At 48.5% G+C, this 24,015-nt stretch overlaps 2 protein-coding genes across 6 annotated transcripts in view; both read right to left on the reverse strand.

Moving 5' to 3' along the window:
- Nucleotides 1–24,015, reverse strand: part of MDGA2 (MAM domain containing glycosylphosphatidylinositol anchor 2) — a 315,520-nt gene that overhangs the window by 133,776 nt on the left and 157,729 nt on the right. For all 5 annotated transcript variants that reach the window (XM_042868550.1, XM_042868537.1, XM_042868569.1 and 2 more), the window contains exon 6: nt 4,865–5,134. In XM_042868550.1, coding sequence (XP_042724484.1) covers nt 4,865–5,134 — 270 coding nt within the window. The remainder of the gene's footprint in view (nt 1–4,864; nt 5,135–24,015) is intronic.
- Nucleotides 8,700–11,703, reverse strand: LOC122178418 (inositol 1,4,5-trisphosphate receptor-interacting protein-like 1). Its single transcript, XM_042868594.1, has 2 exons — nt 11,685–11,703; nt 8,700–10,584 (listed from the first exon to the last, which is right to left on the reverse strand). Exon 2 carries the CDS (start codon nt 10,579–10,581, stop codon nt 8,974–8,976), a length of 1,608 nt encoding a protein of 535 aa, XP_042724528.1. The 5' UTR covers nt 10,582–10,584; nt 11,685–11,703; the 3' UTR covers nt 8,700–8,973.

Here is a 24,015-nt window from a genome sequence, read left to right on the forward strand (position 1 = left end):
TCCTCTCCTCTCCTCTCCTCTCCCCTATCAATACCAGCTAAGGATCAAGCACATCATATGGACACAGCACTCCTCTGCTGGCCAGCACCCAACAGCTGCCATGGGCACTGACTCTCCAATGCACTCCCAGAAAGAAGCCAGAAGTCTTTTTTTTTCCTTTCTACTTTCCTTTTAGCAATCACTATTACATAGTTCATGTATAGTTTTTAAAGGCATAATGGGATTGGTACTTCCAGCAATCTCAGCCTTAAATTGCATTTCTCCAGAGTGCTTTTTGTTCAGCAAAAGCTTTTGTGCTAATGTAGAGCACAGGTTATTTAAAATTATCATTTTATATTTAAACTGGCAGGGAATCCCACCCCTTTGAAAAATTAACTCTAGACATTATGTTTCCACTTCAAAGAAAGGAAAAGTCACAGACTCAGAGTCAACTGGCACTAAAATAATGCTGCAGTTGCAATGAAGGAGACAATGGAATCTGTTTAAAGAAGGTAAAGGGAGAACTTGCTGAAGAGGCAAAAGCATTGAGCTCGTGTATGTTGACATCCTTCCCAACAATATCAGTGCTACATGTTTGATGACCTGTAAAACATTGCTCTACCACTTTCCCATTGTGATTCACAGATGTTTTTTTAAGATGTGACCCAGCAGTTCTGCTCTCTTATTGGATGGAAGAGCCACCCTACACCTCTTGTTACCAAATCCCTTCTTCTTCAGTGACATCCTGGTATCTACAGAGAGATTCTTTTTTCACTTTCTTCTTCACTGCATTTTTGGAATATTTTTATTTCCATGTTCTCATAACTTGAGTACCAGTTTGTGTCATGATGAAGATGTCTTGATTTTCTAGAAGGCACAGGCATATCACAGAATCATAGAATTGTAGGGGTTGGAAGGGACTTCCAGAGATCATCGAGTCCAACCCCCCTGCCAAAGCAGGTTCCCCACACCAGGTTATACACCACATAACTACTTTGATCCTTTTCTCTTTTGACACCCAAACTGTCACCCAGTTGTCACCCAAAGACAGAATGGCACTGTGACAATGATGTTCCTATGCAGTATCTTGAAGTTTACAAGGTCCATATTACTTTTTCACTACTCTAATACCTTGTGGTACCTTCTCCAGACAAACACGGAAGGATCTTAAGGAGTGAAATACCTCCAAGAGCAAAGTCCAAGAAACTCTCAGGCCAGAAATGCTTCCTGGGACACAGGAGAAGCCAGATGTCCAAGATCCCATGCCTGAGCACGGGGAGGAACAGAGTGTGGGGCCATATCAGAAACAAGGCCTTTAACTGCTGAGCTCCTGATAATAACCTGAAGCCTTTCTGCAGTGCCGTGAACGTGAGGGACATCAGGAAGTAGCCATGTCACCACGTGTGCTGGTCCAAGGGTGGTGAAACACCAATGGCTGACTTAAAAAACACGCATTAAGAAGACTGACCGTAATTTACTTCTAATTGCAACCAACAAAGGTGCATCGTGACAAATTCATGATGAAAGTGATCCAACACAGGTATTTAGGGTTGGAAAGTGCCCTGAAAGAAGTACATCAGACTTCCATCTCCCCGACCTTCATCATGAATGACTTCTCCTACGTCAGAAATAGCATTAGATGGGAAAAGTCAGAAGAACAGAACATCACCCAAGCAGGAGGAGCAACAGATCTGTACATCAGACTGGAAGGTCGATGGGAGCTCTGTTTGTCCAGAAGGGGTGGCATGTGATTTGCTACCTGAGGCTTTTTATTTTTTTAAAAAGAGAAGGAGAAAAACTTCAAGTCTTAATCAAATGAGAGGAATCAAGATTCCCTTAGAGCTTCCTCTGCTTTCGAATGGCTTTGTCTAGAAATACATTAAGGGAAGCTACTGTGCTCATCAGCCTGAGAGCAGGAAGTGGAGATGCCACTGATGAGAACACCCAACAACACTCAAACGCTGGCAGCCTTGCAATCATTGAAAGAACTCACTAATCTAAAGAAAATACTCCAAAAGAAACTTTCATAATTAGAATTGGTGAGCAGCCAGCTCTGCTGAAATGAGATAGCACTCCCTCTATCTCTGCTTTATCCCAGACACCTTGACAGATGACAATTTCTTTGGTGCAGTGAAGCATTTTGCAATAATTTTGGGTAGAGCTAAACTGATAATGACGTTCTTCACAAAAGCTGCATTTCACTGCATTTCCCACTAAATGGTGGCTCCACCACTTAAATGGCACGTGGCCTTGTTATAGAGGCATCTGTGCCAGCTGGAAAAGCATTGTTCTCTGAATCTTTTACTTATCTCCTGCTTAAAGCATACAGGGCAAAGGAGAGAAAAAACAACACCCAAAGATGGTTATGACTAAATGGGTTCTTTGTTGCAATGCCAGCTTTGGTCCATCCAGTTTAGAAAAATCTTCCATGCCATGCTCATTGGGAGGGCAGGAAAATGAGTGCTAGCAAAAAACCAGAACATGCACATGAACATTGGAAGGCTGCAAGTCTGTCCTGGGAGCTGACAGAAAGCAGTGCACCAAAATCATTAGTGGCATCTGCTACCCCACTGCTGCTTGTGCACCTCACAGCAGTCCCAGGAGCCAATTACTTACACCCTGGACATTCAGGTACTTATTCTTTCTTTTTGAAAGACTCTCTCTGACTTTAGGTTGCTTTTTTTTTAAATTGTGTGGCAGTCATGTGGCATCATTCACAATGGATTCAAAGGAAGGTGTGATGGGCATTTATGAATTTGGGCAGTTACAAAGACAGGAAAATGCCAAAAGCTTCCTGAAGATAAGCTGGCATCAATGGGATGAAGCACACACACAAAAAAGAAATGTTCAGATAAAAGCATGGCGAAAGTTAGTGAATTTTAACAGGAACAAATTTAATCCAAGCCCTGATGGCACTTTTTACATCTTTACATTTCTATCTACGTAAGATTGGGGGATTACTGTCTATTCCTGGGCTCAGCAGTCCAACCTGAGAGAAGCTGCAAACTCCAATTATCAAATGCTTCTCCTGCAAGGCTCAGTTGCCATGTCAAGTTAATACTCCTTTCTCCTCAGCTGCGGTGTGAAAATTCTGATAAACAACTACAAAAAAAAGAGATGAAACAGAGAGCAGCAATGAGCTGCAGGGAAAGCACTGAGGAACAAAATCCAGCCTTGGATACAAATTCCTCTCGTATTTTGCTACTTCTCTCAATGTTCCTTTTAATACATATAAATATAAGACCAGAATTAAAAAGAGTGCTTTTTAAAGACAGTCCTTTCCTTGATCAGAAATAATAGTGAAGGGGAAAATCCTAGCAGCAGTGTTCTGGGATGCTGCACTGCAGGACTGGATGGGGGAGTGTTCCTTGTGCTGCTTCCTTCTCAGATTTAACATCCGTACAGCAGAGAAGAAGAAAAAACCCTTCCTCAAATGTTTTAATGATATTTTTGTTCAACATTTTGCAGCTCCTAGGCATCTCATAGGCATGGGCTTCTATAAATAAAAATGTGAGGGCATATCATTATTATGCTATGACTCATGAAATTTGTATCTGCAGGGAGCTAGGGACTTGGTTTCTCCTCTGGGCTCCCCGGTGCTGTCTGCTGGGTCAATTAAAAAGCTCAGATTTCTTTTCACACAAAGCCTTTCCTCTCCCTTTGCTTATTCCGAGCGAGTGCTTCACTCCCACCTTCCTTTCCCAACCTCATCACCGTTGTAAATCACAGCAAATTAATGTCGATGCTGCGTTCTTGAAACAACACTGCTTTTGCCTCTTGACAACAAACCCCCTAAGCCAAATGTCAAAAACTTCAAATGGAAATACGTATTACAAATAAATCTGTGGACTTCTCCTGATAAACTCCTGCAGACCGAGGCTGATGCGACGCTCTCTCTGTGACCCCCTGAACAGAAATAGCTTCCAATTCACCATCCTGCTGAAGAGTGTAATATGTTGGGCAACACGAAGAGAACAGGGGTTATGGCTCTCATAAAATACTCACACCACTGGCTCCTTATATAGCAGTTTCTCCTAAGTATGATTAATCACATGGCATTATTTAAAGTTCCCATAACGTGTTTCAGTAGCATTCATAGATTAGATTATAGAAAATTAGTTTCAGATGAACTGCTCGCTTCAGGTACATTAATCCACTCAGGTGATGCTCACCAGCCAAGTGAACTCTTCCTTCAAACCAACTGGCCACATCCCTGGGGTTATCCAGAAAGCAATAAACAAGTGGGGAGAGTTTCTTTCCACCTCGCAGTAATTGCTCTGCAAGCACTCCTCTTTTCTTTTTATCTAAGACAGACATTTATCCTACTATTTTGCATAATTAAAGCATAGATACTAATCTAAAGCTCCTACCCAGGGAGCAGTCATCTGATGGCAGCAGACTCACAGCGTGCACAACAGCCTTCATTTCTGTATCACACTCAGCTGATGAGGAGGAAGAAAAGGGTGAAGTAGGAAATGACACCTCCTGGATCTCATGGCCACTAGGAGAGATACTCTGACGTGCCTCTTGCCTGGAAGGCACTGCTGAAAGGGGGTGTGCAGAGGATGGCCAAGTCTTCCCATCACACGCAATGCGCATTGTGGCCTTTGGCAAGCGTTCATCTCTGGTTTGAGTAGGAGAACTGCTGCATCTTTGTGGTGCAAAGGGGCTCCGCTGCACCCTTGGCCCAACCAAGGGCTTTGGACCTACCACAAGAGCCACTGCCTATCTTAAATCAGCACCAGTTAATCTCACGCATCATTAGAAATGACCAGAAATGTGTTTAGAAAGGTAGGACACCCCTTTGTGCACACAGCTGTCCTGCCAGATTACGGTTCAATTTAAAGTCCAAAGTAAAGGCTGCTGGTTTCCCAGCTCAGCTTACCTCTGACGATGATGTTGGTGGATTTTTTGGCAGGATTTCCAACGTTGTTATTGGCGACGCAGCTGTAGGTGCCAGCATCCTCTGACGCGATGGCGGGTATGGTCAGTGTTCCACCATTGAGGACGGTCTTCTCAGGCAGGCCGCCAGCAGACCTCACCCACGTCAGGCTGGGGGCTGGCTCCCCTCCTGTCGTCACACAAACCAGGGTGACCGCTTCTCCAGGGTTCACCACTATCGGGTCATCCACCAGGAGCTTAATAGAAGGGGATGCTGCAAGACACAAGGGGAAGAGGAAGGTGTAGCGGAGTGATGTCTGTGCTGTCACTCAGTCCTGCCAAGCACAGTCAGATCCACTGACCTCTTAGCAAACCCTGTGGGAGGGCTGGTTCCCCATCTTCCTGCTTCTGTGCCTATGCTCCTCACCCTGCCCTGCTCCCTGCTGTGTAGGCATCTCCTTTCCCTGACTGTCAAACCGCAGGTGGGGCTTTTTGTTAAGAGCAACCCTGTGACTGTGCTTGGGAAGGAATGCATGTTGTATGGGACATGTGCCAGCACACAGGATTTTCAGCCTTGGAAGAAAAGCATTAGGAAGAATTTCCTTTGGCACAGAAAACATGTTGCTCTCTTCCAGTGAGATCCTCCCTGCTGAAAACCAGCCCTCTTAATCCTCCCGCCTCCTGATGAACATCCTGGGACTTGGCTGAAAACAGAGAGGAATCTCTAGTTTGAGCTGTGTCTGCTGAGTCAGGACGAGCCACCTCTGTGGGGACAACATCATAGAATCAAAGAATCATAGAATGACCTGGGTTGCAAAGGAGCACAATACTCATCCAGCTCCAACCCCCTGCTGTGTGCAGGTCGCCAACCAGCAGCCCAGGCTGCCCAGAGCCACATCCAGCCTGGCCTTGAATCCCCATCCAGGGATGGGGCATCCACAGCCTCCTTGGGCAACCTGTTCCATTGCTTCACCACCCTCTGGTGAAAAATGTCCTCCTATCATCCAACCTAAACCTCCCCTGTCTCAGTTCCCCCCTGTCCTATCACTATCCACCCTCACAAACAGCCGTTCCCCCTCCTGTCTATATGTTCCATTGAGATACTGGCAAGTGTTGCACTTGCATGATTTTTTGTTGTCAGTCTTCCACATCAGAACATCACATGGACCAGCGGGAGTTAACGAGTTAATGTTCTGGTTCCCTTTACTGTTGAGGACTCTTTCAGTAACCTGATGGGAGGGCAGGGGGCGGCATCCGCGGAGGACCTGGCCGGCAGAGGCTGGAGCTGCGGACAGGACGCGGAGCGGCTGCCTCTCTCCGTGCGGCCCGGCTCAGCCGTCTCAGCTCGCCGCGTGCTTTCCCACTATCGCGGTTTGACTCTCATTTTTTTATACTCTTGTCTCTCTCGTTTTGTTTGATTTAGTTAAATTCAGTACATGACCCTTCCATCTCAGATCGTTCCCGTTGTGTTTTCTCTTTGTTAAAACCATCGGCCAGCTCTCTGCCCTTTCCCCTCGCACATGGCCCGGAGCCGGCCGGGTAGCGCCAAACCGGTACCTTTTTTTTTTCCCTCTTCTTTCCGGATCCTGTGCCCCCTCACGGACTTTTATTAAGGATAACCCCGTAACAGAAGGCCACCATGAGGTCTCCCCGGAGCCTTCTTTTGTCCAAACTGAACAAGCCCACTTCCCACAACCTTTCCTCATAGCAGAGCTGCTCCAGCCCTCTGCTCATCTCAGTGCCCTCCTCTGGACCCGCTCCAAGAGCTCCAAGTCCTTCCTATACTGGTGGCACCAGGCCTGGATGCAGTGCTGTAGATGGGGCTTCACAAGAGGGGAACAATCACCTCCCTGACCAGGTCTTCCACAGGGTGGAAGGTGACAGTTTTCGTTCTCCTGTTCCGCCTGTTCCACCTGTTCTACCTGTTCCTCTTCCTCATGCTTACCCCTTACCTCCTCCTCCTTGCTGTCCTCCTCACTGCTGCTATCATTGTGCTGGTTCCTTTTTATGGACTGCCACGTGTTCCAAAAGAGCAAGAAGAACAGTCCAGTACAGAAGCAGAGCTTCCAGTAATCCAGCAGAAAAAAGGGTCGGGTCGTGCGCTTTGTTCACACCAACCCCAAGACGTACTGCAGATTGGGGCTGAGTGGCTGGGAGCTGCGTAGAGGAAAAAAGTCCTGGGGGTGGTGGGCAACAGCTGCTGAACACAAGCCAACAGTGTGCTCAGGTGGCCAGGAAAGTCAGCGGCATTCCTGGCTTGTGTCAGCAGCAGTGCGGTCAGCAGCAGAAGGGCAACGTCCCTCTGCACTCAGCACTGTGAGCCTCGAGCGCTGCGTTCAGTGCTGGCCCCTCACTGCCAGCTGGACATTGAGGCCCTGGAACGTGTGCAGAGAGGGGAATGGAGCTGGGAGGGCTCTGGAGCCCAGGGCTGAGGGAGCTGGGTGGGTCAGTGTGGAGAAGAGGAGGCTCGGGGGAGCCCTCGCTGCTCTCTACAGCTCCCTGACAGCAGCTGGGGGCGAGGGAGGGATCGGCGTCTGCTCCTGGGTAACAGCCACAGGATGAGAGGGGTGTCCCTGAGTAGGGCCAGGGGAAGTTCAGGTTTGATGTTAAGAAAGACCTCGTCAGAAGGAGCAGTTAGCACAGGCACAGCTGTCCAGGAGCGGTGGGGTCACCTGCCTGGAGGTGTTGCAGAGCCTTGGAGATGTGGCACTGAGGGAGGTGGGCAGTGGGCATGGTGGAGTGCGGTTGCACTCGGGGATCTCAATTCTCTTTCCAGCCCGAATGATTCTAGGATCCTAAGCTTTGTGGCTCCCCATCCCCCTGCGCTGGCTGCCGGCACTTTCCCTGACGGGCCAAACTGCGGCCAAAACTGCCGAGTCCAAAGGCAGGAGGGAGAGGAGGCCCCAGGTGCCCTCCCCTCCCCTCTGAGGAGAGGCAGCGCTGAGGCAGAGTGCGCGGGGCCGGGAGGGCCGTTGTAACGGTCAGCGTAACTGCCAGGGCAGGGAAGGCGTCAAGGGCTTCGATTCCCAGAGTGGGAAGGGAGGGAACCAAGCATGAAAGCTTTTTTTCTGATTAATTCTGTGATTTTCCTCTGAACTTACATGCCTGCCCCAGCTGATAGAGGTTCTGACAAAGTAGAATGGCATTCGGCCTCCCTAAAAGGACACACGAGGCTGGTTGAACATCACAGAGCATCCTCTGAAATTGAGGTGACCGAGCACAGATCTCACTGCCCCAGGGGACGGTGGACTCTCCCGTCATGGCAGTATTCTGAAGCCGTCTCACCACGGCACTGTGCAGCTGACGCTGCAGTCCCTCCTTGCACAGGTCACACTCAAACACAGCTCTGAGTTGAGCAAGGCATTTCTTGGCTTTTGTGCAGAGGCCAAAGCTCCCGGAACAAAAGGGACGCGGCTCTCGGAGAGGCCGGGCGGTCCCTGCCCAGCTGTAACAGGAGTCTCTGTTAGAAGCTCTGTGCAGACACCTCTTCAGCTGCACGGGGTCCGGCTCCTCACGGTGTGGTAGCAGGGAACGGCTGCCGTGTGCGGTGCTCCCGGCAAGCAGAGCTCTGCACACGAAGGCTGTCTTGCTCCAATTTATAGGAGGGAGATTTAGGAGGTTCTTTTAATATCTGTGCACACGACGGCAAAATTAAGACACAACAGGTCAAATGTTGGCCCGACCAGTTTATTGCGAATCCTAGTTGCCTAGGGAGATGGAAAGGTAGGTCGGGCGATGGAAAAGAGATTGGAAATAAAAGCAAGGAGTCTCTGTAGATAGCAAGAGACAGAGACAATGAGTCACCACTGGGTCTCCAGAGTAACTCGTAGCTCAGATGTTGATCCTCAGTAGAGATGGGCCGTCGGAGGTTGTTGTTCGGGTGATGACGACGACCACAGCAAACGACTTTTTCCGATGACAGTACAAACTTAGAAGTCAAGTCCCAAGAGGTCGAGTCAGCTGTCGTTGGAATGACAGCTTCTGTCCACAAACTGGTGCTGACTGCCACATGGCAACACCCACCTCTGGCCTCCTAGACAGGCCAGAGTCTTATTGCTCACAGCATGTGAGCTTAGAGCCAAAAAGAGGGAAGAGTTCAGCCAAAGGACTCTCTCAGCGTCCAAACAGCAGCAGTCTGAGGAGGCGATCTCTCAGCACCCTGAAGTCACGCAGTGCCCTGGACTCGGCGTCCGGGTCGTCCTCCAGGTGCTGGAAGAGGTTGACCGGGGTGGCTGTCCGGAAGCTGTGCGGCAGGATAACCTCGTCGGGCATCATCTTATTGCCAATGAAGAAGTGGACCAGGCGTTTGTACTTCAGGCAGAAGTGCAGGTACTGCAGGATACTCTCCAGCCGACTGAGGAAATTCCTCCTTTGCCAGTTCCCCAAAGGGATGATGTTCACGAGGTGGAAGACGAGAGTCTTGAGGACATAGTTGGAAAAGCCCATGCCCACCAGGGTGTGGGCTAAGAACCTCAAGCAGCTCTGGATGACGCTGTTCTCTCCAGCCTTCTTGAGCAAGTACTGGAAGTACTTCATTTCCGCCACAGCACAGCTCTGCGGCCATGTGGTGCTGGGCGTAAAGCCGGCCTCTGTGTTCTGGCTGCTCAGGAAGATGTCCGAGTTGCCTTGCTGCACCCCAAACAGCAGCTCAACCAGGATTTTTTCCCCGCTGGAGGTGTTTGTCAGCTGGAGCTTACAGGAGCGTCTGGAGGGCAGCACCTTTAGGTTGTAGGCGTCTGCCTGAAGGGTGGTGTTCCAGATTGTTGCCACCTGTACCCTGAACCAGGTGATGATTTTCTCCACATCCAGGTAGGCGTCAGTGCAGAGGGTCTGTAGGAGGCTGGGGTCCTGATTTTCGACCAGGTCTTCCACAGGGTGGTGGAGGAAGCACAGCACGTCCCCCAGCTGCTGCTCCCTCTCGCACATGCACTTCAGTTCCACGCGGACGCGGGGGTTCCTTGCCAGCTCGTCCTCTTCATCATACAGCTCCAGGTGGAAGATGTGCCCGCGGGGGGCCTCCACAGGCACGAGCAGGCGGTACACAGTGTCCTCCTCCCGGGGACTCCAGCCTTCAAAGGCGCTGCCCACCCCGATGGCAGACCGCAGGGTTGGATAGAAACTGTTTGACCAGACAAATCTGCAGGCCAGCAGGAGGTCGCTCATCAGCTCCTCCACCAGCTGGCATCTGGACAGCCTTCCTTGTGCCTTTAGAAGAGCACGCTCTGCAATAAATCTGGTCCAGGGTATTCTGTAGAAGTCCACCTCGTCCTGTTGTTCCTGTTCCTCCTGTTCCACCTTTTCCTCCTGTTTCACCTTTTCCTCCTGCTCCAGCTTTTCCTTCTGCTCCACCTTTTTCTCCTGTTCCACCTTTTCCACCTGTTCCACCTGTTTCTCCTGTTCCTCTTCCTTTTGCTCTGCCCCCGCTGCCTCCTCCTCACTGCTGCGATCATAGCGCTGGTTCATTTTTTCGGACTGCCACATGTTCCAAAAGAGCAGGAAAAACAGTCCCATACAGAACCAGATCCTCCAGTAATTCAGCAGAGTAAAGAGCAGAGCTGGCACGTCCACCCATCTCTGCTCCACATTCCATTGCTCTGTCTCGTGCTGCAGTTGTGTCATCTGCTCTCGCAGATTGACCTCCTGCTGCTGCACGCCCTCGAGCATGACCGCATTGTCACAAAGAGCCCTCACCAACAAGGCGAGAATAAGGACGAAAGCCATGATCTGCAAGAGATGGGAGAGAGGGGCTCAGTGGGACTGGGAAGGAGCGGGGCCAGCAGCTGCATGGCCCTGTGCTCAGGGAGGAGCAGTGGGTACGAGGGAGCTGGGTGGCAGCAGGGAGCGAGGCCAGGGCTGGCAGGGACGGTTCCAAGCACTGCCCGTGGCACTTCCACAGGGGCCGGCGTTTGCACCACTTCCCTCATCCAGCCTGACCTTCCCCTGCTGCTGCACTCACCAATGGCCCAGGTCAAACTGCAGCCGCGCTGCCTGACAGCGGCCCTAAAGCCATCCCCTGCATTGTGATGCTATGCATTCCATGTGATGTCACAAACGGGCAGCGCGACCCCACCCTTTGGCCCTTCTCCCTCAGCTGCCCTGGGCGGCCACAGCCATGGCTCATGGGGATACCCTGTACAGAGCAAGCAGGAGCCCCCCAGGCCTTTCTCAAAAAGAAAATCGGGTGACACGTTGCATGGATGCTGTGCTCCTCATGTGACACCCCTGGTTACGTTCCAAATACACAGTCCCTTGAAATTCATTTGGAGTCCTGTCACTCCTCAGGAAACGTAAGAATTTTCAAACTATGCACAAAACTCATCTTAGTGCTGATATGCCACAGAGGGAGCAAAGCTGAAGGCTGGTGACAGTCGTGTCAAGATCTGCGCACCTGACGTCACGCGGCCCTTTCCTGACTGCTCCCTCAGCCTCCGGTGGTCTGAAGGTGCTCTGAGCCAAAGGCTGGCTGGCTCGAGCCGGGCTGCTAGAAGGGCTCTGACAATGAATATTAGGATGCCCCTGGGTGCAGCAGCCTCTGCAGCTGCACGGGCTCTGGCTCCTTTGGGTGAGGTGTTGCTGTAGAGAAAATATGTAGGAGCAAGTGCCGCTGCCCACTGAGCAGCGTCTGCTCCATGTTACAGAATCACACGTGCCCGAGGCAGGAATATTTCTCGAAGGCTAACAGAGAAAGGCTGGGCTGGGAGCCTGTGAGCGCTGAACCAAGGCAGCCCCGTAGGCATCGAGTGCTCTGGCAGCTAAGGAGATGGCCCTGTAGGATGGGAGCATGATCATAGAATCATAGAATCACAAGGTTGGAAACGACCTACCAGATCATCGAGTCCAACCATCTCCTCATCACCACTGCCACCACCAGCACTAAACCATATCTCGCAGCACGTCATCCAGACACCTCTTGAACACTGCCAGGGACGGCGACTCCACCACCTCCCTGGGCAGCCATTCCAGAGCCTGACCACTCTCTGAGAGAAATAGTTCTTCCTTATGTCTAACCTAAACCTCCTCTGATACAACTTGCGGCCATTGCCCCATGTCCTGCTCGTTGCCTGGGAGAAGAGGCCAAATCCCTCTTGTGGAGTGCTGTGAGGTCTCCGCTGAGCCTCCTCCACATTAAACAATCCCAGCTCCCTCAGCCGCTCCTCATAAGACTTGTGCTCCAGACCCCTCACCAGTTTCGTTGCCCTTCTCTGCACACGCTCCAGGACCTCAACATCTTTCCTGTAGTGAGGAGCCCAAAACTGAACACAGCACTCGAGGTGCAGCCTCACCATTGCTGAATGATGGCAGCCGTCAGACCAACTGTGCTTCACCTGCATACCTTGCTGCATGCAGCACAAGGCTCCCGGCCATGGGTGTGAAGACTACAGCAATGTAAGGCTAGAGTCACCTCCCCGAAGGCAGGGGAGATCCTGGATCGTCAGGGCTAGAAGTCATTTGTACCTCAGGACATCCCCTAGACCAAACTCCCTGCTACAGCAGGTTCCCTAGCGTAGGGTGTGTAATAAAGGTACTGCAGGAGGGTTTTGAATGACTCCAGAGAAGACACTCTCTCTCCTTCTCTGTTTCCGGCAACAAGGATATTAATAAATATTAATAACTGACAGAAGCTGTGTGACCCAGTGAAGCAGAACTTATTCTTTCCTGGACGCTTCCTTAGCATTCAGATTTCCGAATTTCACCAGTCCCTGGTCGTCCGATGATTTCCTGCATTTGGCAGGGCCCTGCAGCCAGAGCTCCAGGCTGGTGCCTTTCAGAGCCACGCAGCGCAACAACAAGGGAGGCAACTGGGAAGCCAGTCATCAGAGCACTTCTGACCTCCTCCTCTCCAGATCCACCTCTCAGACATGCTAAACTTGACTCTACGTTTATCTCAGGTCACTGTGCTTAGCAAAGGCCTTTACCAAAACGGAGTGCTGGAAATGTCCAGGAAGCAGCTCCTCAACCAGTTTGTATCCTGTTCCCGTTCTGCGATTTGGTCAGCTTCCACATGTGAGGCATTGCTGTTGCTGCTCAGAGAATCACTGATGCGGGTTGCTCTGTAGGCAGTCCAGTCAAAGCTCCTTACATTATGCATCTATCCAGTGCACCTCGATGACAGCAAGTTGTTAGGAAGTGTTGATCTGCTTGAGAGTAGGGAAGCCCTACAGAGGGACCAGGACAGGCCAGTTGATGGGCTGAGGCCAATGGGATGAGGTTCAACAAGACCAAGTGCCAGAGTCACCACCCTCTGAAAAATTTTGCATGCTTGGAAGAGGCAGAACACAGCAAAGATCCTTTTCTCCTTTATTCTTGAGATCTGAGATACACTTTTTTTTTGAGGAATCCACCTTTGCTGGATTAGGACTTTTCTTGAAGGCATTCTCTAAACTACATAAAGGATGAGCCAATGTCTAAATCCATATTGCTAGGACAGAAAAAGCAGCAGTGCTAAATAAACATGGGCTTATATTTCCATCGGTTGGAAATTCTGGGCAAAATCTGAGGATAGAAAACTAAAAAAGGTGAGACTAAAAATGAAAGGAAATAAAAACGCTCCATCCAAAAATGACATTTCACTGTCACCATTACTAGAGATATATTTTTGTGTGCTCTGCTTTATATACGAATCTTATTTCAATATTAAAAGAATATCATGAGGGCAAGTATGAGACTCGGCTATGAACTAAGAGTTTTCTTTGGCACTCGCCCACCAGGATCCGGCTCTGTCTGCGTTCAGAGGGCAAGCAGAGAACATGCAATGGCCCAGCCAGGGAAACCCCTAAGAGCACAGAACAACACGTACAGCCTCCTGCTCCATTCCTGCACGCTCCAGGCCCTGTAGGCACTCCCCAGAGTAAATGACTGAGCTCAGGAAGCCGGCGTGACGGTGGCAAGGCTGGGTGCTTGGCTAGAAGTACAGGCAGAAACTGGCAGCACTGCCTATTGACTGTGTCAGTGTCTCTTTGCTAAGTCCCCTGATGTCAGTTTCTCTCATCAACTAGTGGATGGAGTCCTGTTCTGGGATTAGAGGTATGAAACCAAGCGGCATGTTGCATTTCATTCTTAAGGTGCATTTGTTTGGGTGAAAGCAGCAGAAGCAGGGATCCAGGCACCCTCTATGCAGCCAGAACTGAGCTCCAGACCTGTAGGGACATCCCCAACCTTGGGGATGGCTATGGAAGCACTCAGCTGGCCCCTCCCCACCCTGCATTAATGACTTTTGCTGAACAACTCCAACAAGAAGCTGCTCTTCCCTGCTCTCACTAAACATCAAGTCACGAAGCAGGGAACAAGAGAACCACAAAGAATGCTTCAAAACTTCCAAGAAAAGATGAAAGCTCCAACAATGTCAACCCAAGCAGGTGCTGCTGTTTACCATAATGGCTTCATAATCCTCCAGATGAAAGGGGCCCTTTGCCACCCTTCAGGTAGTGAGACAGAGAGAGCAGCTGACGTGATAAAAATGCTGTGATACGTCCCTTTCATCAGCACTCCAAACAGTAAGTACATGAAAATTATGGTTTGCATACAGCAATCTCTCTTTGCTTACACCATGCATTTCACTTAACTACAACCTATCCCACACACAAACAGGTAAACACAAACAAAAATCCAGCAGCGCAGTCACTGACTCCCATTAAAAGCCTGATTCAAACCAAAGAAAAATCATTTAGAAGAGAGATGAAGGTTTCCAGCAAACGAAGCTCAATGTAGCAAATAAGGGGTCAAATATCTGTTGTGAACACAGTATAAAACTATGGGAGCTCTGACTTACTATTTTGGTATTTCTTTGCTTGAAACCCTATATGCAATCAGCGCCACACGGCAATGCTCCTATAACACAAAGCCTCTTTCTTTCAGCATTGTGGTGCCACCAGTGATGGGATTTGCTCTGACTGAATGTCACATGTGTGCTTCTGAACTCTGGCCTGGAGATGAGCAGTTCTCAGACCCCCTCTGGAATCCATCCCTCCATGCTGGTTGCTGCCAGCCCAACACATGGGCATTTGTGAGAGCACATCTCTGCTCTCAGTGCACTCTCAGTGCATGCTGATTTCCCCTCTTCAGCCAAAGACAGGAAAGGTGGGACTCAACTGGCAGCTGCTTGTGTGCCACATCAGAACATGGCAAAGAACAGGGCTAAAACATGAGTTTAGTCACATGCTGGGAGACCAGGTAATTAACTTGGGCTAATTATCAACACATAGACCTTCTGCAGTCTTCTTTGCTGGGTCCATTCAGAAATGCTAAGCACAGGAATACCTCTGCATTAAAAAAAGGAAGGCCAGCAGGGGGCCAGCCAGGGGGGTGATTGCCCCTCTCTACTCAGCTCGTGTGGCCCCATCTGCAGTACTGCAGTACAGGCTGGATGTGGCTCTGGGCAGCCTGGGCTGCTGGTTAGCGACCTGCACATAGCAGGGGGTTGGAACTGGATGAGCATTGTGCTCCTTTGCAACCCAGGCCATTCTGTGTTTCTATGATGATGATTCTATGATTCTCTAACTGCTCCTCAGTGATGCTGCAGCAGTGCAGCATCCCAAAGATTAGCACAGAAAGGAGTAATGAGAGCAAAAAACCTCCAGGTAACAGCATGGACAGGAAACACTGAATTGGACTCTCTCTTCTAAATGGTCCAAAACAATAGCTGTTAGAAGGCTTAGCACCAGCTCGGGTTTGATATGAGGAAGTGGAGCTCACTATCATATGAAATCTCTCCTTGTTCTGGTTTCAAATTGCCAGAAGGCAATTCATCTTATCTGCCACCTACCTTCAGCTATACCCTGGCAAGTCCTCCTCCATGTGGGATTGCTCTGTCCTGGGGGGATGACTGCAGACAGAGCCCAGAGACATGCTCCATCTGCACAAGTAATATTCAAGTGGCAGGAGATGTGCAAGCCTCATCCACCTTTAGGACAAGGATTTACAAATCCTTCAGGAGCCCATGGACATTAAAGGGCAGAAAGTGCCATTTGTAACAACATACCTGTGCCAACCTCTCACTGATCCCAGAGTTCCATAATACCTCTCAGATCACTTTAGCTTCAGGAAACTGAAATTTTGGCCTAATCCTCTCTCTAAAATGGATTTTTCATGTCTCTTATTTACTGGTAAACTTCCAGGGCTAAGCACACATATAGCACAAAACAGACCTGTGTAATGCATTGCCACACTATATTTTTGGTCCAACATAATGAAAAAATGGAGCAGACATTTATAAAGATGACAAGATGATCCAGAGCAATTATAGTAGTTGATGATTATATCAAAACATTATTGAAGGACTATTAAAACCCGTGCTTCAGGGTATAAAACAATATATATATTTTTGTCAAACAGGTGGACAGAGTAATACATATCTGTCCACTGTGCTGCTTTTATACCCTTTTGAAAGGTCTCCTGCTGGTTCTTGCCTAAAGGACTACGCAGGAGTTTATGCATCATTTGCATTCGTAAAGCATCTACCAGGATTGGACCCCAAACAGGACACCCATGGGGCAGCCCCAGTCTGAGCTGCAGTATTGGGTTAAGAGCAGCAAATCATGTAACTGAGTCAGAAGGAAGAGGAGATAAAGACCTCTCCAGAAGATCTGACTCATATGAAAATGACACTATTGAAAAAGCCATCACTTTTTCAGCAAAATACTGCATATGTCACCGTGTATTCCTGGCAGAAGTCTGCAAGGCGCTGTGTGTGCTGGATCAGCCTCTGACTTCTAAGTGGTTTCACTCAGTGGCACCCACACCACCCATGACAGCAAGCACCGTGTAAGCCAAGCTCCCTTCTGCTTTACAGCCCAGCCTGCTTTCCTGAAAACAAGCAGGAGCCACTCCTGACACTGTGCCTCTCACTTTTTAATGGACAAAGCAGAGGTAAGCCGAGCATTTTGAGGCTCATGAAGACCCTCACATCCTCACCAAACAGTGTTCACATGGTCTCAGCTGAGGTCACCTGAAAAGAAGCATACTGCAGTGACACTAAGCCAATGACTTATGGCCCCAATCATAGAATCACAGAATCATAGAATGGCCTGGGTTGCAAAGGAGCACAGTGCTCATCCAGCTCCAACCCCATGCTGTGTGCAGGTCGCCAACCAGCAGCCCAGGCTGCCCAGAGCCACATCCAGCCTGGCCTTGAATGCCTGCAGGGATGGGGCATCCACAGCCTCCTTGGGCAACCTGTGCCAGTGCCTCACCACCCTCTGGCTGAAAAACTTCCTCCTAAGGAATCAATCTTGATTTCATTATTAAACAAGACCAGCACAGGGCCATGCAGGTTGGACCAGCAAAGCATCCTCACCCAGGAGCCTTCCCCCCAGCACCCACGAGCTCAGCCAGGCAACCTGCCCAGTAGAAACCTTCAGCTCTCTGATGGGAAAAATAAACTTTGTTAGAAAAAATAGCAAGCTTTGGTAAATATTTCCATGGGTGAGCACGTGGAACAAGCTTTCCAAACATCCTATTTGGACACTGTAATGAGAACAGCCTCCATTTTCAAAAGAGCTCTGCATCTTTTGCTGCCCTTTAGCAGCAGGGGTTTCCGTGTGCCAGCCCCACATTTTGGAGCCCTGGTTGGGTTGCTGGGGCACAAAGGGAGCTGCAGAGCCGCTGCAAGCCCTGCCCTGAACCAAACAAGGCCCTACTCATGGAGAGGGAAGCCGGCAGGGCTCCCATTCAGACTGCAGCTGCATCCTTTTTAAAGGGACCTCAGTTCAGAGGTTTTTGCTTGCAAGCATCACTCCTGCACCAGTGTGTTCCAGAGGGCTGCAGAGCCTGGCTGCGAGGTCCTGGTGGAGCTGTGACAGTGCAGTGCTGAGTGCAGCAGGGCAGAATGCAGGCACATCCAGGCACCACGGAGAAATCAGAATGGAACCAGTCTGTTTTCAGTATTAACATGTGCACACAAGATGGGTTAGACGCTGTTGGCATACAGACGGAGATTAACTATAAAATGAGTCTACAACCTATACCTGTCCTCACCAATAGCAGCATACAACAAGCTGATTAATGACTGGAGCATAAGCTTGCCAGATCCAGCACGAAGTCATTAAGTGATCATCAGCACCCTAAAATACATGCTTAACAGCACCAGTGTACCAAGAGCCTCCAGTGTGACAACCTGGCTCTACAACAGAATGGTTCCCGTTCAGACAGAGCTGCCTTGGAGTCGCTGGCAGAGAGAATGGGAACATCTCCTGATCAAAGGTCCGACACTGATGTTCAGTGGATGTGAAAGCAGCAGTCTTCCTGCTGTCTGGGATGGGTATCTGAGGCTGGTAGTGCACCAGTAGGAGACTGATATTTGAAAGTGATGTAGGATACAGAAAAAAAATCTGATTCTGAAGCGTGTTATAATTACAGGACAAATATATGCATTTAGGGTGGGTATGCAGAATTGAGAAAATGTCACAATTGGCTTTAGGGATTACTGGAAAGGCAAGAGAAATCTAACGCTTTAATAGACATATCAAAGCAGAGCAAAAGTCATATCCTTGACAACTGACTCTTCTATGATGAATAAAAGTGAAAAGACAATTTCCTCCAGTTTTGTGAATTACTTCATATGTAGAACTGAAGTAATAGAGCATAATTGGATTATACTTTCTCATATATATATATGTGTGTGTGTGTGAGCACGCATCCATTTGATTTACTGGGATGATTTCCTGCAGGAATACAATGCATATACTCCTAACTACGCACATTATGAACAGTCTCATTCAAGTCAGAGTAAAAAGAGACAACATTTGAGGTCCCTGCAGGGCTAGGAGCATCATTTCAGCACTTACTTACCCAGTACAGTTCAAAAAACGAATAGATTACAACTCCCAGCTGAGGTCCAGATTTTAAATTATTGGGTAAAAAGAAACCTGCTATTGACCACACTTGTCACAGCCCACTGCAGTAGAGGAGGTTCTTTCCTTTCATCAGTACTCTCTCAGAAAAAACAACCCAAACCACTTTTATGCCCCCATCCTCTCTGCTTTTATCCTCCCTGCTGCTGCTGACAGAGCTGTAATCTTCTGGCTGCTGTCTGACAGTCCGATAGCTGGTCTCCCCAAAGAGAGAAATCTCCTGGGCAGCAAGTGCCAGCGTATACTGAAGCAGCCAAAATAAGATACTCCAGTGGGCAAAACAGTCAAGCAGGCACCCACTTCTGTGTGCCAGCAGCTCATGTAGCCACTCAGGAGGTACAAACTTTGCTGCAGGCTGCTGGGAAGAGGCAAGGCTTCCTGGGCAGGTTCCCTGTTGGTTTGGCAATGTGATCTCCAGCAAAGCCAAGGGGAAAAATCAATAGGCAGAGATCCTTAAGTCTGAGCTCTCTGCAGAAGGATGTTACTTGCTACTTTTCCCATTTCATCATTCCCCTTACATTTCTAGCACTTGCAAAAGAAGAGAAAATGAAGCCAAAGGGGGGTTAAATCCCAATTATTTCAGGTATCCATTCTTTTGCCTTGGTACGTCCAATTGCAGACATACCATCAAGAACAGAAAACGACGAAGTTTCAGGGGAAGCAGGAAGGAGTGTTATGGGAGAGAAACAGAGCAAAGAATGAGATTATCTTTAGCCAGGTCCATTTTCCACACAGCCTTTGTGCTGTGTAACACCACTGCTCACCCAGACCTGTGCACAGCAGCCAGCTCAGAGCGTCGGCCTGGGCAAGCAGCAGGTAACCCTGCTCTCTCCCTCCATCCTAAATAGCTTTTATTTTTCCTCCTCCAACTTTTATTTTTTTGGAAAATCCTCTGTTTTTCAGCCAATGGGGACGCTGCTTTGATGACTCATCTTCTTTATGCCATGTGCCTGGCTGCCTTTCATCCCGCAGCAGCAGCACTTTGATGACTCGAGCTCTGCTCGTGCTGCTGTTCACGCACAGATGTGGCATTGATAGCTGCATTGGGAGGAAGGGAGGCGGATCCGTTTGCTATTCAGAGCACTTCCTCGGTGGTTACGCTCGGGAGCCAACTACAATAGCTCACAGCTCCCACACTGTATGAACTATTCATTCTGTGGACATTTTATCAGGAGGGTATGAAGGGAAGGCAGGATTCTCCCGTTAGAAGCAGAGCAATGTTAAATCAGCTTAACTCACTCATGCAACTGTCCCCTTCTTCACTATATTTAGATGCAAGCCTACCTTTAAGCAATGTAGGCTTAAATTCATCTCTGCTAATTTCAACCACCGGAAAGTCAGGCGTGCAATCCGAGGTCACGGATCTTGATGAGATGTAAGCATCCCCAAAGCCCAATTCCTGCTCTCTGAAAATAGATGGCATAAACTGCTCTTTGGAGATGCCTCTCTCCACTGAGAACAGCGCTCCCTGAACAACAGTGCACTACAGATAGCAAAGCTTTCAGCATGTTAGGCAAGACAAATCCTCTCTTTCAGCAGTGACCGTCAACTCACACAATTAGTGGATTACAAATGACTGGCTAACGAGGAGATGGAGACAAAGGACCCTCCGGGTTATGGTAGATGGCAGTCTGAACCCAAGCAAAAATCAGCAGTATGCATTTGCTGACATGCAGCACAGTACTCAGCACGCCCTGAGGCATTGAAATTCTCCAAGGAGGTGCATAGAGACCAAAAGGAACCGTGTGAGGTACACAGGATGTGATTCATGGGGGAAAAAATTAAGGATCTAGGTTCACTATTCAACAGAAGTGACGGGACAAGAAAAACACCTTCAACACACAGAACACTGCTGCAAAGATAAAGGATAATCTCTTCTCCACATCACAGTGGATAGGACCAGAGCCCAGAAGGGCTCTAGTTACAGAAAGGAAGACTTGGGTGGACCATCAGATCACACTGTTAGAAGTTGGGACAGATAAGCATGGGGCCAGATCATGGTTTGGATCCAGTGCCATGAAAAATGAGACTATGTGACTTCTTGGAGTCCTTACAAGCCTTATATTGTATTATTCCTTCTTACTGTAGCACTAATCTCATCTACCTTTAGTACTCAGCTCTGAGTACAGCTGGCTATATCACTTATCAGAGCACTTGAGGCCTTGGTAGTGCAGGACCGTGTATCGCTGCCACGTTCTTTAGAATGCCAGAGGACACAGAGAGGAATAATTCTTGAAGTCAGATAATTCTCTTAAAGATGTGTTGTCTGAATGAAGAGAAACAGACTGCTGTTTAAAGAAGAGATTAGAACCAAGCCTGTCTCAGTTCCATTCCCATGACATCCCAGACAGAGTGCAATAAGAATGAACTATGTCACAAAGATGAAAAATCACACATCAAAATACTCATCTTTCCTGGTAAAAAAGTTACTGTTGGGGCATATTTCTGTGTTAACAGCTGCCAGAAACCAACTCTAATATTATGCATTAATAATATCACCTGCACTAAGCAGCCTTAACTGGCTAATTCAAACTAATACACATTTTCAAATAAATCAATGCCACTGAAAATGCTTTGTAGACAAAGACTGCTGTATTTGCTTTTACACAATCATATTAGAAGAAACATAAAAGGAAGCCCAGAATTTAAATACTGCAAGCTGCCTACTTATTTCAACTCTTTTTGAATCCTAATGATGTTTGAAATAAACCTTTCAAAAAGGAAGATGCTTGGTTTGATGGGTAAGCATCACGCTTTGTCTCTGACACTTGGAAACAGTCACGCTTTTAAAGGATCCATTCATATTTACTATATACATTTGATCATCAAGATGTGAGATTCAGCATAAGTTGTATTTGAAGTCACCTTTCCCTGCTCTAAATATTAAACACTGAGTCACACGCAAGCTGCAGACAGATTTTAATATCATCTGTCAATAATTCATGCTTGATACAGAGCATAATTAGAGCTTGGAATAATATGAGCCCTGCATTTCTACAGGAGGTTGTGCTCACTCCTGCTGGGCGACTTCAGATTTCCTCCTGACCCTGTAGAGCCCAGGCTAAGGGGGCAGGTCCTCGGGATCTCATCAGTTCCTACACACACAGACACGTCCTGGGGAGAGAAGATCATACCGAATTCAAAGCACAACTTCCCCAGGACCGTTCTTCCTTTCAGCGTGCTTGTTCCACTCGGAGAACCATGGATCATTTCCATCGGGAGGGATCTCTGGAGGGATCTCTGGAGGGATCTCTGGAGGCCTCTGGCCCAATGTCAGCTTCAAGCAGCGGCCATTGCTTCAGGTCACGTGGGCCTTACAGGGGCAAATTTTTAGCATCTTCCCAAAGCCAAACAAACCCAGCTCCTCCAGCGTTCCCCTGTGTGCGTGATATTCTCAAGCCCCAGACTGATTTGTAGCATCCACTGGACTTGTTCCATGTCTTTCTTGTGTCAGGGAGCCCTAAAATGGACAAGGCAGCCCAGACGCAGCCTCAGGAGAGCAGAACAGAAGGGATGGATCCCATTCCTGGCCTGCTGGCAGTGGGCCCGACTCACAGCCCAGCCTGCTGTGCGCCTTTTTGGCAAAGCCCATTGCTGGCTCGTGTTCAACTTGCTTGCCAGGTTCCCAGCTCTCTTCCTGCAGGGCTGCTTTCTACCCAGTTGGGCCCCATGTCCTCACACCTTGGGCCTGTTTCTCCCAAGGGGAAGGCATTTCCCTCATGAGGCTGCTGCCTGCCTTCCCAAATTTGGCCCCAAATGCACCCGTTCCCGTTGGTTTTGTCATTAGGAAAGATGTTGAGCAGCACTTTCTCTGATTTTGATGTCTGAGGGATGACTCAAATAAATGGTCACCTGTTGGACATCCTGCTGCCCCTTCAAGCACAAAGACAGTTTTCCTCCAGTCAGCCACACGTCACCAGTCTGGCTGTAAGGACAGTATGGAGATCAGGGCCAGGTTTTATCCAAACAAAAGGCAAGGGGAAGAAAAGGCAGACAAAGGAGTGCTTCCAAGACACTTGTAAGTAAGAGCAGATAGGAGCCATTCCTACGAGAAGAAAGAACCCATATGGTGTGCTTCACCCACCCCAGAACCATTTGCTGCTAGTGCAGTCTTGTGTGCTTCAGCTGCTTCCAGCTGTAAGGACTGTTTGGAGGGAAAATGCCACCAGGCTGAGGAATATAAATGCATCAAGAGCTTTAAGAGGGTGAAAAACTTGAATGGGGAGAACGTGTGAATGCCATGCAGTGATTCTCCATGGCCTCAAGAAAAGAGATGGGGCAGTAGCACCCTCAAGAAAAACCCAAAGGGTAGAGTAGGAGCCAGAATCTGAGCAACCAGCTTCTCTTCCTGGGTACAGCGTGTACATGGAGATACAACAAAATCTGGCAGCGTAGACAGAAAGTATGGAGGTCGTGACTCACTGTGACACCCACTTGCAGCTGCTCCTCTTCCAACAGCCCGGATTCAAGCACATATACTGAGAAAATTGTTAGGGTTCCTCCTCCTTGTCAGAATTACCCCTTGATTTTCTCGCAAAGCAGCTGCATTTGTTTTATTACAACTCCCGCTTGCATTAACTTCCCCAAATTAACTTCTGTGTGCTGATTTTAAAGGGACTTAGTCTACTAAAAACAAATGAGAGTTGCAAAATTAGTCCCTTTGCTGTTCTTCTTCACATCCTGACTTCTATTTCTGCTCCTGCCACTCAAGAGCAATCTGACAGCAGGTGAAACATTTCACAGTGCTTCTGCTTCCCTTCAGATTTCTCATTTAGGTACTACGTTTGCAGAGTAATGGCTGTCTTGAGGTACAAAGTGGGTCTACGCTTGGCAAGTGCCTCTGCACATGCTGCTGTACAATAGTAATGCTAATTGTCATATTTGGCTTCAGCATATGCACAGTCACATGCTTCTGAGATGATCTCAGTTTCTCTCATTACAAAATCTTTTTTATTTTTGTATTTTAAACTAGTCTGCACTGGAACAAAGAAATATGCATGTCTGGAAAGCAATGCCAATGCAGTCCAGCTCCTGAAGTAACTACAGACATAGATGATGGTAGGTCTAAGGCTTCACATACTCGTGCAGAACCAATGTAATGAAGACACTGTGGTTGAACGAAAGTGGTGTGAGTGTACCTAATCTGAGGGATGATTCAAATAAATGGCCACCTGTAGGACATCCTGCTGCCCCTTCAAGCACAAAGACAGTTTTCCTCCAGTCAGCCACACGTCACCAGTCTGGCTGTAAGGACAGTACAACACTTTAAACTTACATCTTGTCCAAAGTATACTGATAAATACATGTT

The sequence above is a fragment of the Lagopus leucura genome, unplaced genomic scaffold (genome assembly GCF_019238085.1).
Source record: "Lagopus leucura isolate 7727_CA_CO unplaced genomic scaffold, USGS_WTPT01 Super-Scaffold_1, whole genome shotgun sequence".
Classification (NCBI taxonomy): Eukaryota; Metazoa; Chordata; class Aves; order Galliformes; family Phasianidae; genus Lagopus; species Lagopus leucura.